This window comes from Chelonoidis abingdonii, chromosome 10 (genome assembly GCF_003597395.2).
Source record: "Chelonoidis abingdonii isolate Lonesome George chromosome 10, CheloAbing_2.0, whole genome shotgun sequence".
In the NCBI taxonomy this organism is placed as follows: Eukaryota; Metazoa; Chordata; order Testudines; family Testudinidae; genus Chelonoidis; species Chelonoidis abingdonii.
Genome location: NC_133778.1, coordinates 42,542,152 through 42,558,055, shown reverse-complemented (window position 1 = coordinate 42,558,055; position 15,904 = coordinate 42,542,152). Strand labels below are relative to the sequence as shown.

General features: G+C 42.9%; 1 protein-coding gene across 2 annotated transcripts in view; it reads left to right on the top strand.

The window, feature by feature from the left end:
- The window catches only part of CERS6 (ceramide synthase 6), a 221,049-nt gene that overhangs the window by 195,573 nt on the left and 9,572 nt on the right, over nucleotides 1–15,904 (top strand). For both annotated transcript variants that reach the window (XM_032770951.2, XM_075070136.1), the window contains exon 8: nucleotides 2,593–2,699. In XM_032770951.2, the coding sequence (XP_032626842.1) occupies nucleotides 2,593–2,699 (107 nt within the window). The remainder of the gene's footprint in view (nucleotides 1–2,592; nucleotides 2,700–15,904) is intronic.

The window sequence follows — 15,904 nt, the reverse complement described above, 5'->3', positions numbered from 1 at the left end:
TGAAGGTAGGTAAAGAGCTTGCTACCTGATTGATAGGAACTCTAAGTTAGGTAGATGTCTGTAACCCCTCATTTACACTCATAAAATTGTACCCCTAAAAAAAAGCCAGGGTTTTTAAAAATCTCACAACAGGCTCAGGAGAGAAGTTATATGTGAAACTCAACCATCACTAGGGTAGAAACCAGCAGCTGTTTTACAATTTTAGGACAGTAAGTGAAGAAGAATCTTTATACGCTCTATTGAAGCTGCAGGAGGAATTTAGGAGAATATAATTACCTGAATTGTGCCTACTCTTACAGAAAGTGTCATGGGATTGTTAATGACCACAGGTCCCCAGGGCCTTAGTTTTAAGTGACTGACTTCCAAAAGCAAGTGCCTCCAGCAGCATATATCATTTCCACATTTTGTTTTGCCTGTTACTGACTCAGATGGACAAATTCCATCTAACAAATCACCCTGACCACTTTCTGCAGACTTTTCATCCAAGCACTGACTCAGCTGTTCCCTGCTTAGTTTGAAATCTGGCATGATCTCAGCACAAGGGGGTACAGCAATATAAATACAAAAGCCCATGAAACCAAATTCTATACTAGTCTGCCTGGGAGAAATGGCCTTCCTTCCTAGTTGGACTTTCAGTCTAATCATTGAATTGTAAATATAATTGTACTTTATATGCTGATACTAAAGTGGTAACATTCCTTTATCTGACGATCAGCCAGAAAATATTACTTTGAATAGCACTTTTGAATTAATTTGTACATGCCTTTAGGTAGCATCGAAGCCTTATTTTAGTCTACGCTGGTAGACTATCAGTATCCCTTCAGTTTCCTAGTTTGTTTTCTGCAAGCCAGCAAATCCCCTTTAAATTATAAATACAAATGAAAAAACCACTGAAGTTATGCAAACACCAGATTATTCAGGGTCGTCTCAGAATTTGAACTCTGGTGTTTGTTTAATGTGACTGTTTCACACTTTTCAGGTTCAGTGTCAGGATGCTAACAAGGTCATATGCAATGCAGCAGTGCTGCCTTTCTCACCCTTTCAAGAAATTATCTGAATTTATTTCTGCATTCTGTGCAGGGTTTTAAGTCAGTACACATGGTAGTTTTTCTCACTATTATTGCTATGTTAATAAGCCTTAGCCTTATGCAATGCCCATAGAAGACAGGGAAAAGTCTCCTGCTAATTAAAGTGAGCACTGAATCAGACTCTTGATGCACTATTATTTATCATTTATTGAGGGGGCATTAGTATGGGCATTTCAAAGTGTAGACGAAGAGATTGTCGCTTCCTCAAGAAGCATGCATTCTAAAATAGGCCATTTTGTTCAGCTACATGAACAATCTCAAAACAATGCGGGTATCTTTATATATATTTATACACACACTTCTTTCTCTTTGTGGATAAATGTTGATGAGCTTCAGGGAAGAAAAGTATTTTAAAGAGGGGTTTGAATGAAGAAGTGGTTGTTTGGTACGCAGGGAAAAGGAGGGCGTTCCAGGCTTAAGAGCCAACATAAAAGAATGCACAAAAACGAATGGGAGAAGCATGCCAAAGGGATGTGTAAAACAGCAAGTGGCAAGAAGCAAAAAGCAGCAGGAGAGAAGTAGGAGGAAATGAGAGCTCGGATTAAGGCAGTGGTGGTGGAGTACAGGGCCTTGATATGGAGAACAAGAAGCCTGTCTCTGATGCAGAGGGCAAAAGGAAGCCAGTGAGGGGATTTGAGGTGGGGAGGGACATGGTCTGAGTATTGGACAAGGATGATTGCTTTTAGAAGAAGTGCTTTGTATGGATTGGAGGGGAGCTCGTTTGATGCAGGAGACCCCAGGAGATGGGAAGAAGAGCAGCGATCAAGTGTTGGTGCAGGAGTGATCAGAAGTGCCATGATACCTAAAAGAATACAGACATGAAAGCTGAGTGTGAGGAACGGATGGAACAGGAAGGAGTGATAGGCCAAGTAAAAAACAGCAGAGAGTTCAAGGTGGAGGAATACAGAGAAGAGGTCCTTCTGCATGGCCAGGAGAAGGTTCTGAGTACCTTCAGAGCAGTCTCTGGTAGTGGAGAGGGCTGAGGATTCAAGAGAGAGTTAGAAATGAAGACATTGAGACAATGTTTATAGACAGTAGGCCAAAGGGGTTTGGAGACCCAGGGGAGGAGGGAAATAAGCAGTAGCTGAAGAAGAAAGTGCAGTCGAGGAGCAGTGGGGTGTTTCATTAGGCCGGGAGAACAGTAATGTACTTGAAAGCGGAGCTAAAGGAGCAGAGGGAGATGCCTGAGGACATTTCTAATCCCTTGATTACAAATGATACCTGAGAGTCTGAAACGGGAATGATGCGAGAGAAACAGTTGGGTGGGAATGGGTAGAGGTGAGAGGCAACTCTTGCTGGATTTTCTTATTGAAGAAATTGACCAACTCCAGGGCAGAGAGGAAGCAAGGTCACTGTATAGCAGAACAATATGAATCTTGATGTATTTTGGTCGAAATTTGGCTCCTTTGCATTTTAATTGCTCATCGCAGTTCATGCACAGTGTAAGACTTTTGCAGTTGTTATCATAACTGGAGTAAACACTCTTCATCCCTCTCTTTTGCAGGCTGCCAAAATGGCAAACTATTGCAAGTGTCAAAAACTGAGTGACCTCCTGTTCCTTATGTTTGCCATTGTCTTCATCATCAGTAGGCTTGGCATATATCCTCTGTGGTGAGTAAGCATGCCCCCTTCCTCAGGTACTTGGCCCTAGACTAGTTTGGAAATAAATGCATTACAGTAGAGTGCCAGCTGTGTGTACTGGCCTGTATCTCACAAACATTAAAGAAAAGTTTCAGAGATAACTAGATACCCTTACTAGTAGCTGGTTACTTCTATAGAGTACCATGGTGGTCAACATTCATTAAATAGTAAAGGTTAGGGGGCAGGGTCTGAGCTGGTTTTAAAGCAGAAATGGGTGGAGACAAGACGGCCACAGGTAAGTGTGTAGCTGCCTTTGTACAGTAGGGGGCCGAGAATAAGGTGCTGAAAGCAGAGACCAATAGGTGAGGTTGGAGCTAGTTGGCTTTCAGCACATGCTTTACCACTTTCATTGTCTTTGGAAGAACACAGAAAACAAGTGAAGTAGGAGTCTGGCCAGATGGCAGTGCTGCTGCCATGCAGGATTGTAGTGCCATGTGCCTCTCTTTTTTCCTAAAGCAGCTGGGAAGCAGTATATATGCTATGAAAGCAATGTATGTGCTCTGGGAAGGGCGGAATCTTTTCACGTCTCAATAGCAAACCCTCTGTCTAATGAGGAAGTAGCACTGCTGTGTCCCAAGGGAGAGTCCTTTCCAGATTTCTTTAAAGCTGCAGTATGAAATACCATCTCACACTTGTGCGCATGAAAGGAGCAGCCCTATTATAAAGTGAGCATCCTGCCTTTGAGAAGAGTTGGTGAGACAGTTCCAACACGACCTCACTGCATTCATGACCCCACACTCTTAATCAGTGTTCCAGAAACAAAACTAATCCTGTCAGGCAGGATAGTTCGGGGATATAGTGGAATAACAGTTCTGTCCATTGTGTTTGGAGAGCACTGTTAATGCAAGGATGCTATGGTAAGCAGAAATTCTTAGTGATCCTGCAGAGAGAAACAGCCACAAAAAGCCCATTACTTAATCACACATGTAGTTGACTTACACACATACCAACCCCTCTCCTCACCCCAGATCCTTTCCCAGTCCAGTAAAATGAGATCTCTTTGGGGGCTTGTTAATATGAAGCCTGGATAAAGTCAAGTTACCTTTTGGGAGTCATCTCATCAGCTGTGAAATGCAAAAGACTCCCCTAGTGGTCAGAGAGTCCAGAGGTGCTGTGCTGATGACTGCGCTCCGAGCCAAAGATTCCCCATGAATTCAATAACCCCAGAGATTTAAAAAATAAACCCAACAGAAACCCAAACTCTGTGTTAAAGCTTTCAGTACATTTTTGAGGGTGGGATGGACTTATTTTTTAAAATGATCTTTTTCACCTTCTGCCACCAAAGGTTTCTTAGTCACACATAAAACTTCAATAGCTGGAGTACACAGATTTCTCCCACCTGTGTGCTACGAGATGTACAGGAGAGCCAGCATTTTCCATATGGTTTCTTCCTCCCATATATCTTTTTAAATTGGGGAAACAGTGAGAGCCAAATTCCTCCAAAAGAGATACACCACAGACGACTGTGGCTGTGGGGGTTTGTCCATGGTAAGGCTCAGTTTGAACACAGGATAGGTCTTTGTACTGCTCCAGATGGAAATCAAGTGCATTTTCCTCTGTGTGATTTCCTTCTTTGCCTGTAACGTTCTTAAAGGAATAACAGATTTACACTCCTTGAGTAGATAGCTGTCTAGTTTGTTTAGCCATCACTCTAGCTCTTTAATATCACTTTAAACCCTGCTCTATGGTATTTGAAAAGCCAAGGGGAGAATGCCAGCTTTAAATGTCTGTCTGTTATGCTCTTCAAACACCAACATTTACCAGAGCACTGCTATGTGCTTGCTTTGAGTGAGATCAAGATTGATCTCACCCAAAGCTCTTTTCCAAGTAGTCACTAAGTCCACAAATTCAGGGGAGTTTATTAGTTTTTTCTCAACTGAAAGTAGATACTCAGAGTATGTTTTTCTCAAGGCATGTGAAAATAAGAAGGATGTAATTCTGCTTCTCCTTTACCTCTGTGCAAGCCCACTCAAGTCAAGTGTTTGGGAGTGCAGGAGTTAGCCTGAAGTGTTTACAATCTGGGTTGAAGATCAGGAAGTGAAACCTCACACACAAATTTCTCTGGAGCACTCGAGCCAAATGTCATACTATATAGCAAAGTCTAAGGAAAAAACTGAAATTATTGGTGCGCTTCTCATGTTAATCATAAGGCAACCATTTATAGTTCACAGTTAAATTAAACACCTGACATAACTGATGAGAGCCAGGCATAATACAAACATAAGTTTTGTGTATGTTTTCCTACCCAACTCCCTGTTTGACCACACCTGCCCTGCTATTAGACACTACATTCTAGAGTTAGAGATTACCAATATAGTGTTACATTGTCTAGCAAATGTCAAAAACAGTCTGAGCACAGATTTACATTCTTACCATTTTGTGCAGTGGTTTTGCAGTGTGCACCAATATCCTTTTATGCCTAAAATGAGAACAGCGTCGTCTCACGTTTGATCAAAGCCTTATTTTAATCCAGGTCTGTAGAAGCAAAGACCTAAGCCCCAGCTCAGCAGGGAGAAAAAGTGACAATTGGGGGGCGAGGGGAGGAAAGAAGGTGACTCTATGGTAGCATCCTCCTTCACTGCAAAGCCACAAGCAACTCCTGTGTGCTACATTATACAATATAATGTAGGTTAAAGAGGGCAGCAGACTGCAGCACAGGGCATGGCCAGATGCAAGGAGGGACGAGCCAGCAAAACATGCTGCTTTTACAGTAGTCAGGGCCAGCTCCAGGCACCAGCATTCCAAGCTGGTGCTTGGGGCGGCAATCTTCAAGGGGCGGCAGTCCCTGTTGTTTTGCCCCCAGCAGCACGCTGAATTGCTGCCACGGACGGTGGGGGCAGTCCATGTGCCCTCAGGGTGGCACGTGCGTTTCCACGGTGGCAGCAATTTGGCAGCAGCTTCTATATTTAGCTGTCCGCGGCGGCTTCAGCTAAACATGGAAGCTGCTGCCAAATTGCCGCTGCCGCGGAAACACACCTGCCACCCTAAGGACACATGGACTGCCTCCGCCCCCCGCGGTGGCAATTCGGTGCACTGCTTGGGGCGCTTTACCCCCTGTGATCATGTTGTTATTGTCAGTTTATTTAAAAGCCATTTTAAAAATATGCCAGGAGTTGCTCTAGTCTGGGTAGGCACAGTATTATTGATGATGGATAGAACTGAAACTATCAATTAATTCATATTCTCTCTGCTGACTAGCCAGTGGGGTGGAAGCAGATGATAAAGCAATATAATGTAGGTCCTATCTAATCAGTAACTATTGTTTGGGTTCATTCTAATTTACCGCTACCAGAGAGATAGTATTAATAAATGTATTTAAAATCTGGCAACTATTTCCTTTCCAGTTATAACCATTGTAGGATAGGTCCAAATTTAGATACCGGTTCTGATGCATTACAGGCTTTGCATGCCCATGGAAAGTGATTCAGCATTTGGTGCAAAATGTAGGTTTTTAGTGTTTACATAAAGCATTGCTTAAAGAGGGGGGAAAAAGTTTAGATTCACTTTGCTACCAGATAGATGAAGTCAAGCGTACACATTTTCAGCTTCTCAACTATAACAGTGCTGCTTTAAATTCTAGATAATTCTGCATAATGCTCTCAACATAATATTACATTGCTCACTTGCACTGAAGCCTCATTATATTTATTTAACAAACTGGCTATCATGTTAACCCAGGAGTAATTTAAAGTGCTTTTTTCTTTCTATTCCAATGACAGTATACAAAATAATGTTCTCAAAATACAAAATTTAATCAGTAAAAGGTCTTATGAATGTTTTTAGATTAAATTAAGTAGGTTAAAGCTCTTCTTTTTTTTACTCTCAAATTATATTACGTTAGCTTTCCCGGGAGAAATATAGCCGATCAAGGTTAAATGATTCAGATAAAGTTTGGCACATCCTCTTAATCCAAAATCAACTAACTGGTGCCAAAGCTCATCACTGCATGAGCAGAATGGAGGCATTCTGTTGAAGATTAATTTCTTTGTGGTGTGAGATTCCCTATCAGTAAAATGAGATATTTGCATACCTTACAGGAGTGTGTTGTGAATTAATTAATTCATACCTGACAGGAGTGTATGCCATAGAAAATCTTTTACTGTTAGGCCAATGGTACCCAAACTTTTTCACATCATGGGCAACATTTTAATAGAGAGGGTGTCTCCAAGATCCGTTTGTAATCACATAACATTCCAGAGATAACTAGCAATTCTTTACATGGCATAGTAATGTTACAAATCTGATCTGTTTATTTTGGGTGTATCTAATGTGACAAGTGTTTGTCTCGTTTGAAAAAGTTAATCCCACTGTCAGTTTTACTCTTAATTTCATCTTCCCCTCCCATCTATTCTTTTCCCCTTTCCTTTGTGCATGCACCCCCTTCCTGTCTTCCTTTGCCTCGTTCCCTTCTCCCCTGCACATGCTGCCCAGGCATCGGTCTCTTTGTCTTCCTCCACTCCTGGATATACTGCATGACCCATGTCCACAAGCGTTCCACTGCTGCAGGCAACTTCAGTTTCACTGGTCCATGGGGACTGCTTCGGTTTCCTCTCATGTAGAGTAGTTCCTACTAGGTGCATCAAAGCTGCCTCCTTCTTCTTGATTACAGCTGCTTCTACAGGCCTCCTGATAGGAGGAGAGCCAGCACCATGTGCCCAGCCACTTCTCTGCAGACCACCAGTGGTCCAGGGGCCACAGGCTGAAAACAGCTGAACTAGGTGACTGAAAATCTTTACTTTTTTACCCTTCCCTCTCCCCCACCCCACCAAAAAAAGGCAAAACAAAATCCATGCAAATGCTGTGTAACCACAAAGACTTGTCTAACATCACCACTCAATCGCACTGTGTTCCTAGCTTCTCAGTGTCCTCTCCCCTTCAGTGTTTCTATCTTCTCATTCTACCCCCTCATCTATGTTGCCAATCTAAACTGCAAGCTTTTTAGGGCAGCGACCTCTGTCTTAATATCTGACTGTAAAGCTCCTAGTTCACTGGTGGCAGGATATAACTAATTAATAATAGCACAACACTTTGGAAATGTTGCATAGTGCGTAATATAATTTGTCAAGAACAAATCGTGTCAAACCAACCTAATAGTTTTCTTTGACAGGGTCACAAGCTTTGTAGATAGAAGGGAAGCAGTAGATGTGGTATAATTTGACTTTAATAAGGCTTTTGATACTGTCTCGCATGACCTTCTCATAAACAAATTAGGGAAATACAACCTGAGGGAGCTACTATAAGGTGGGTGCATAACTGGTTGGAAAGCCATTCCCAGAGAGTAGTTATCCATGGTTCACAGTCAAGCTGGAAGCGCATATCCAGTGGGATCCTGCAGGGATCAGTTCTGGGTCTAGTTCTGTTCAATATCTTCATCAATGTTTTAATAATGGCATGGAGAGTACACTTACAAAGTTTGTGGATGATACCAAGGTGGAGGGGTTGCAAGTGCTTTGGAGGATAGGATTAAAATTCAAAATGATTTGGGCAAACTGAAGAAATTATCTGAAGTAACAAGAATGAAAATCAATAGGGACAAATGCAAAGTACTCCACTTAGGAAAGGTCAGTTGCACACTTACAAAATGGGAAATGACTGCCTAGACTGGGATCTGGGGGTCATAGTGGAGCACAAGCTAAATCTGAGTCAACAATGTAACATTACTGCAAAAAAAGTAATTATTCTGGGATGTATTAGCACGAGTGTTGTAAGCAGGACTGGATTATTGTGTCCAGTTCTAGGTGCCACATTTCAGGAAAGATGTGGAAAAATTGGCGAAATTAGTAGCCGTGTTGGTCCTATTAGAGAGATAAGGTAACTGAGGTAATATCTTTCATTGGACCAACTTCTATTGCTGAGAGAGACAAGCTTTCAAGCTTAGTCCAGTGGAAGATATTACTTCGCCCACCTTGTCTCTCTCATGTCCTCGGTCCAACACAGCTACAACAACTCTGCATACTATTCTGTATTTTCAGGCAGCAGATTTTGAATGACTAATTAACAATTTTCATACCAGGAACTTAACTTACAGAGTTACTCATTGTCTCAAGGAGCAGAAACAATAGAACTAGACCTTGGACTTAGGACTAATGATCAAAACTAAGGAATGCTGCTTGAATTTCAGATATTTTGTAGTCACAACAAACAGTTAATGAACCAGCCATTGGCCAATATCTATTTGAAGGAAACTTTTGGCAAATAATTTTGAATAATGAATAAATTTGAGGAAGTAATAAGCTATTCATGTATAAGATAAAAAAGAGTCTCGGTGAATTAAATAAATAACTTACCTTGAATCTTCTCCCTTGAATAAACCCTTGTTTATATTCTTTAGCAGAGGAGATGTAACATTGTCATCCTGTCTGCTTCCGATGAAGTATAAACTTATGCTGTCCTTAACGGAGGCTGGTTATTTTATCCCTTTGACTTGTTTATGGTTCTTGAGAAACCAAAGCTTCAAATACTGTCTGAAACAGAACTTGAGCCCAGCAGTTTTAGGCTAGCCCTAAGCCGGCTTTTCCTAGAGGGAAACTCACCAATGCAAAAGTTAAAAATGTCATTCACCAGTGAAAGGTTGTAGTGTAAATAACAACCAGTGACATTTGCTCAGTGTTTCTGGTTTGGGATTTTCATGTTATCATAACAAGCAAAATTTAAATAAAAAGAGTATCATCAGACTTATCAAAGTCAATCTTATTATCCTCAATTTTGATTCATACAGATTGTGTTATTGGAGCCACAGGGAACATTCTATTGACAGGGACAGATTGTTCAATCAGTGTTCTTGGGGCTTTGGGGTAGTGGTTATTATTTTGAATAGTGTCTTTTCTAAAATACAAATAGAACAGAAAGAATTACCGCAGCACTCTGGGCTGAGAATTATGGTGATGGGTATAAATATCTCAAGAGAAAGTAAGGGGCATTCACCTTCTTGCTGCTGCCACACATATTTGCAGTGCTGTTTTTAAATCACTGTGATTAATGAAGTATGAAGGCTGGAGAATAAACAGAATACTGATGAACAACGGCTATCAGGATTGCTCCCACACATCCACTGTGATGGATTCCACTATACACTCCTAATCTGGAGTTGAGGGGAGCTCTGTGAGAGACAACTTTGCCACCTAGAGAGAGAGACCAAGACCAAAAGAATTTAGGTTTTCTGGTTTTGTGAAAAGGAGAGGGGAAAAAATCCAAAGTTGAATCAAAATTTACTTTTAAATGAAACTGTTACTTGACTGTTTCTAGAAGTTGGCTACTTTACTATACTTCTTGGAGTAGCACCATAGACTTGCATTAGAGTGTTGATTCTTTGAATTTCTCAGCTAACGTTTGTATTATTTAGTTAAGCTTTGCTTATTCTCTAATGACCATGTGTTGAATTCTGTGTGGGGTTCTGTCCATCAGCTGCGAGGATACTTTTTTTGTTTGCTTGACTAAGTCCTTTAGCAAGTAGATAAAATTACTCTCCAACAAGAATGTAAACTTTGGATCATATGTTTGACAGCTTTTCTCTTAATTTATGCATTGAACTGCTTCTGTTTAATATGATTGATCTTTGGGGGTCTTGCAGGTGATTCAGTTATTCTAGTGTAAAAAACTCTGGAAGCAAAATACTATGGGCTAGGTCATGCTCTTGAATTACTGCATTGGTTTGAGGCAGCACAGAGTTACACTGGAAAAGATTATTAGGAGAAGTTGGTACAGTCATCTTGCTGGAGTGTCTAACTTGCTGTATAGATGGGTCCTTTACCCCGCCTCCTTTCAACTCCCTGGGGGCAATGGAGGGGACATTTCCTAAGTTTTCTTGCACTCAGGAACTGCAATTGTCCTTAGTGCCAAGCGAAAGAGGAAGTGGGCACGGCAGAGGCTTTTTTTACTCTCTCCCTGCACTCCCTTGCAAAGGCTAGGGACAATCTGGCCCATACATCATATGCCAAGTCTTTCATTTATGCAGGGAACAATACGGACCCTGAAACAGATGCCTCTTGACATGAATTCTGTGCTGTCTGTGCAAGCTTTTAATATGTCCTTAAAGATTTTCAGATTTGAAAATATAAATGACGTTGTTTTCTCTATCTATCTGCTCTGACCCCAGACACATACACATGCATTTTGGCAGAACACATTCCTGATAAAACGTTTTGCTGAGTATAATTGCATTCTGCCAGGGAATCTGAAATCCTCCTTTATTTAAATCTCTATAGAAAGACTCTCCTGAGGTAGGCACCTTGATTGTGAAGGTGTTTATGACCCTTTGTTTTCAGTTGTTCTGTCAACAAGAGTAGAGATATTAGTGTTCATACCAGTGACTGCAAATCTGTTAGTGGGCAGGAGTCACTGATGAGAAGAAATTGGGTGAACAGATAAGCACAATTGAACTCAGCACAATAGACAGCTTGATCAGAATGACTCCTTTTACACTACATCAAACATGAATAATTTCCTGTCTGTTGCATTATATTAGTTAAATAACTGAAAGCCCTGCTGATCTATATGGGGCTTAAAATAACCTTGTCTCAGTGGCAATTCTATGATTTCTGCAAAGATATTTTGTTGCTGATTAGTATTAAAACAGGCGTGCCCAACTCTGTGACAGTCAGACTGTATTGGCATCTTGCCAGGAGCCCAGGGCTGCAGTTAATTAGTGGTTAATTTATCAAAAATAAATGTGAAGCATATTTGTTTGTACTTTTATCTTCCTCAGTAGGTTAACAAAAAAAAAAAAATCAGCTTTTGATCATTGTTGGTCTCATCCTGCATTTACACATAAATCCCATGGCAAGACATTGTAGGTCACAGTTGTCCCTAAGGACGCCTATTGGACACCCCACCTTGGGGCCAGTGCCACTTCCTTGATCTGTCTGATTTGTTCTTGCACAACAAAGGAGTCTGTATTTTACAGAGTCAGAATCCCTGGTTGTTATGTGACAGCACTGAAGCACACTGAGCAACTCAGAATTCACTTGATTGTTCAGGAATGTGGCTTCTTTAAGATCCCGAGCCAAATTCTTTTGTCATTCTTGAATGACCACTTGCTTTCAAATTCAGATATATATTAGTCCATTGCTCATTTTGATTTCCCTCTCCATCTGACAAGTGACTCAAAATCAAAAGAAGCTATGGGTCAAGTTCTGCTCTTAATTATCAGGATGTAAATCTGGAGATGCTCTGTGATGGGGTGTACAAACCCCACACTGGGCACTAAGGGGTTAAGGAATTATTTTGGGCTCAGCCAGCCCTGCCCCACTATACCTGCAGCAAATGCTCCATCTGCTGGAATAATTAAGACAAGGAATTAGATCATTTGGGTGGCAGAGGTGGAGATGAGCAGACCTGCAACCCACAGCTCCAGCAGCACAGAGTAGAGGGCAACCTAAAGGCTCTGACACAGCTGCTCAAGAGGGCCCTCCCTGAGGGAAGGGAGGACCCACCCCAGAGGCAATCAGAGAGGGAAGTATCCCCCTCTCCCTCATCTGTGGACCCTGGACATTGGTAACCCACTCTTACTTATTTGGTTTGGACTTCCTCAAAAGTGGAAAGCCTTGGACTAAGCTGACCTGGGGAGGGGAGAGGGAGGAGGTGTCCCAGGGAAGACAGCCTTAAGGAGCCTTGTTTGCCAGACCACTGGTAGCCCAAAAGGCCCTTGCTCAGAACCCGTTGGAGTGGGAGGGCCCAGGCTCCCCTCCCCACAACCCCGTTGGCAGTCAGCAGTTGTGGTCATGACCACTAGGCCACGCTTCCCAACCAGACCCTGAGTGAGGACCATTACATACTCTATTGACTTTAGTAGGGTCTGTTTGATTTACACCTGTGTAAATGAGAGCAGAATTTGGCTGTGTGTGTATGTTTCTAATGTTATTGATAAAGCAGCAATATATTCACTTCATAACTGCCCTCTCTGCTCTAGAGGAGGATGAGCAGATCTCTGTGCTCTAGGCTCATCACTGATCTAGGGCCCCTGGCCTTCATGGCTCTAGTTCATTCACAGAGTCGGCTTTACCTGCACTTTTGTGGTAGCGCTTTGTCCCCTACTTTGTCACTGGTAGAATTCTGAACTAATACACACGAGAGGGTTGGAAAAGGACAGCAGTGATGAAAGAAGAGAAAGGAAAACTGTAACTGTTCACCTAAATGGCTGATGATACAGCTCGGCTACAGATACACACATAGCCCAAACAGGGAGGAGCCTGGCAGAGTGGATTGATTTGAAAAGGGCCTTGAATAATTGTAAAGCGTGTTTTTTAATGTATTATCTGCACAGATCTCCTCTCAGCTAGACAGATTAAGTGGCTTCTCTGGTAACATCACCAACATCGTTTGGTATGGTGAAAGTTGCAGACATCAGTGGAATTTTGTCCTGGGGAGGAGCCCTTCATTTCCTACTGCCTTCAGGAGAAGTTTGGCAACTCATCTTAACCGAGTCTGGGCAAAATTTCTAACACGTGCGAAGTTATCATATAACTGAGGTCTGGATCATTACAAATAGCTAGAGAACCCAGCTGAAATTGTGAGAGCTGAGATATAGCTCACATTCAACTCTAATCATGGTAAAAAGACAGGGTGATCCCCTGCAGAAACTGGTTTTTTACCTGGAAGAGAGGTCGTAATCATTGTCAGCTGAGGGGGACTTACCATCTTTTGTCCCCTCACACACATACACATCTCATTCTTTCCCCACCTTCCTATGATGGTCCAGCTGAAAATTTCACACCCCTTCAAGCTTCTGACTTAGGAAAGCAATTTCAGACTCAGAGTACAGCTGGATAATTAAGTTTAACAGATTTAATATTTTATTTTTGAAAGTGTAGAACAGAGTCTGCTGGCCAAGAGAAGAGTGTTCAATAGCAGTAATTCTGTCCTGTGTTCGGTGCATTCTAGTGTGCACGACAGGATAGAGGTAGCAATAGTGCTGTGCCTCATGTTCTAACTGAATTGGAATAGTGGGGAGCTGGAGTTAAGCAGATGTCTCTCTGACACAAATAACTGATGCAAACATGCTGTTCTGGAGTGCCATGTATTGCATATATTGTGTGTATGTTGGGAGCAGGGATTGTTGTCCATAATGCCAAAGTGTGTTGAATCATTACACTATTGACTAACTACTTTTGAATGCTTCATGGAAGCTATATAGATTAGAAAAGGTTGAGAATATCTCTCTCGACATCCTTCCAGCTAGTAAAGAAAGACACCACTGCCTTAATTGTGAGTCTAGATTGGACAGGGCTGAGTATTTTTCCCTCCCATAACATTTTTTTCCACCTTACTGTCCTTCCTTTCTTCCAAATGCTTTAGTAATGAATGACCGAAGCCTCACAACAGCCCTGTGAGGCAGGTAAAAGTCATATTGTACCCATTTTAATGAACAAACTGAGGCAAAGGAATACTGAGTGTCAGTGTTCCCTCTAATTTTTCCCACTCATGTGTGGAATGAATTTTGTTATGTGCATCAGTATGGAGCTGATGTGTGACACATCACCTTCATATTGATGCACATAACAAAATTCATGTGATGGGGGTGGGGCTGAGGGGTTCGGAGTATGGGACGGGCTATGGATGGGGTTGCGGGCTCTGGGGTGGGGCAGAGGATGGGGGGCTCATGGATGGGGCAGAGGATTGGGGTGTGGGCTCTGGGGCAGGGCCAGGGATGAGGGGCAGAGGGTTGGGGTAGGGGGGGTGAAGGCTCTGGGGTGGGGCCAGGGATGAGAGGCTCAGGGCTGGGGCAGAATGGGTTGGGGTGTGGGGGGGGTGAAGGCTCTGGGGTGGGGCCAAGGATGAGAGGCTCAGGGCTGGGGCATAGAGTTGGGGTGCAGGAGGGTGCTCTGGGGCTATGACGGGGAGAAAGGACTCCCCCCAGCTCTATCTCCCCATGCAGCACCTGGGCTGGGCAGGAGAGGTGCCTTTCCCTGCCATTCCAGCTCAGGGACTGGGACCGCGGGATAGGCGCCCCTCCCCTGGCCATGGTACATCCAGGGCTGGGTTGGGGACCAGGGAGGGTCAACCCTCTCCCAGCCGCAGCAGGTCCGGAGCTGAGTTGGGGCCAGAGGAGGGGTACCTCTCCTCCAGCTGCAGCAGGTCCCGGCTGGGCAGGTTCGCTGAGCACCTGCGCAGCGCTGAATAGGCTGTGTGCGGCCGCACAGCTTACAGGGAACTTAGCTGAGTGTCCTAAGATCACACAGCAAGTTACTTGAATAGCCAAACATAGAACCCAGGAGTCCCAACTTCCAGTTCTCTGCTCAGATTGACTAGTCTCAGACCTTGGAGCAAGGAAACTCTCCAGCTCTCTTTATTTGGGAGTGGAGGAATGAATAGAAATGTTTTTAAAGTGAAAAATCCAGGAAAGGACAAAATAATCATTGCTGAAAAATAACTGACATAATCATTGAATGGACTTGTAATAAATAAGGTTTAAGTTACAATTACATTTGCTTTTATACCTGGCTATCGATATGCTATGAGGTGGGTGTGGTATTGCAGGATGTCTCGCTCCCGTGAAGTGTTAAAGCAAAAGCAGGACAACTATACTGAAATGGCAGACGTGCCGCACACAGGGGCGTGCTGGCTCCATGTTTTGCTCTCCCCTATCTCAGTGTAACTGCTGGCTGCCCCATTTTGGCAACATGTGCCTTTCTTTCGCTAAGTGAATTTGGGGAGAAGTGATTGGCCAGGAAGAGAGTAGACATGAGGAGCAGCCCTTCAGTGCAGCAGTCTTCCCTGGAAACACGGTATATTATATGATGAGAAACACCATAGAAGCTAGTGCTACTCACTTTAATATTCATTTCAGTTCTGCCTCCTTTGGCTGAGAAGCCGGAGCAAGTTGCCTAGGGCCAAATTTTCAGAGGTGGTCTCTGATTTTGTTGTGCCTATTTTTATGTGACCAGCTTGAGACATCTTGGGCCTAATTTTCACAAGTGTGGAGCACCAGCAGCTCTAACCAGATCACCTCTGGAAATCAAGCTCAAGGTGTCAGGTAAGGCAGACAAAAAATGGTGGCTTCCGCAATCAATGGACACTTGTGAAAATGTGAGAGTTAAGCACCTCGGTGCATTTAAAAATCGCACTAGGTGCCTAGCTGCAGTTTTAGGCACCTAAATACTTCAAAAAATCTGGCCCTTAGGCCCTTTTATAAATTTTACCCACCACAGGCTCTCTGTTTTAGTTAGTGTTTATTTTGT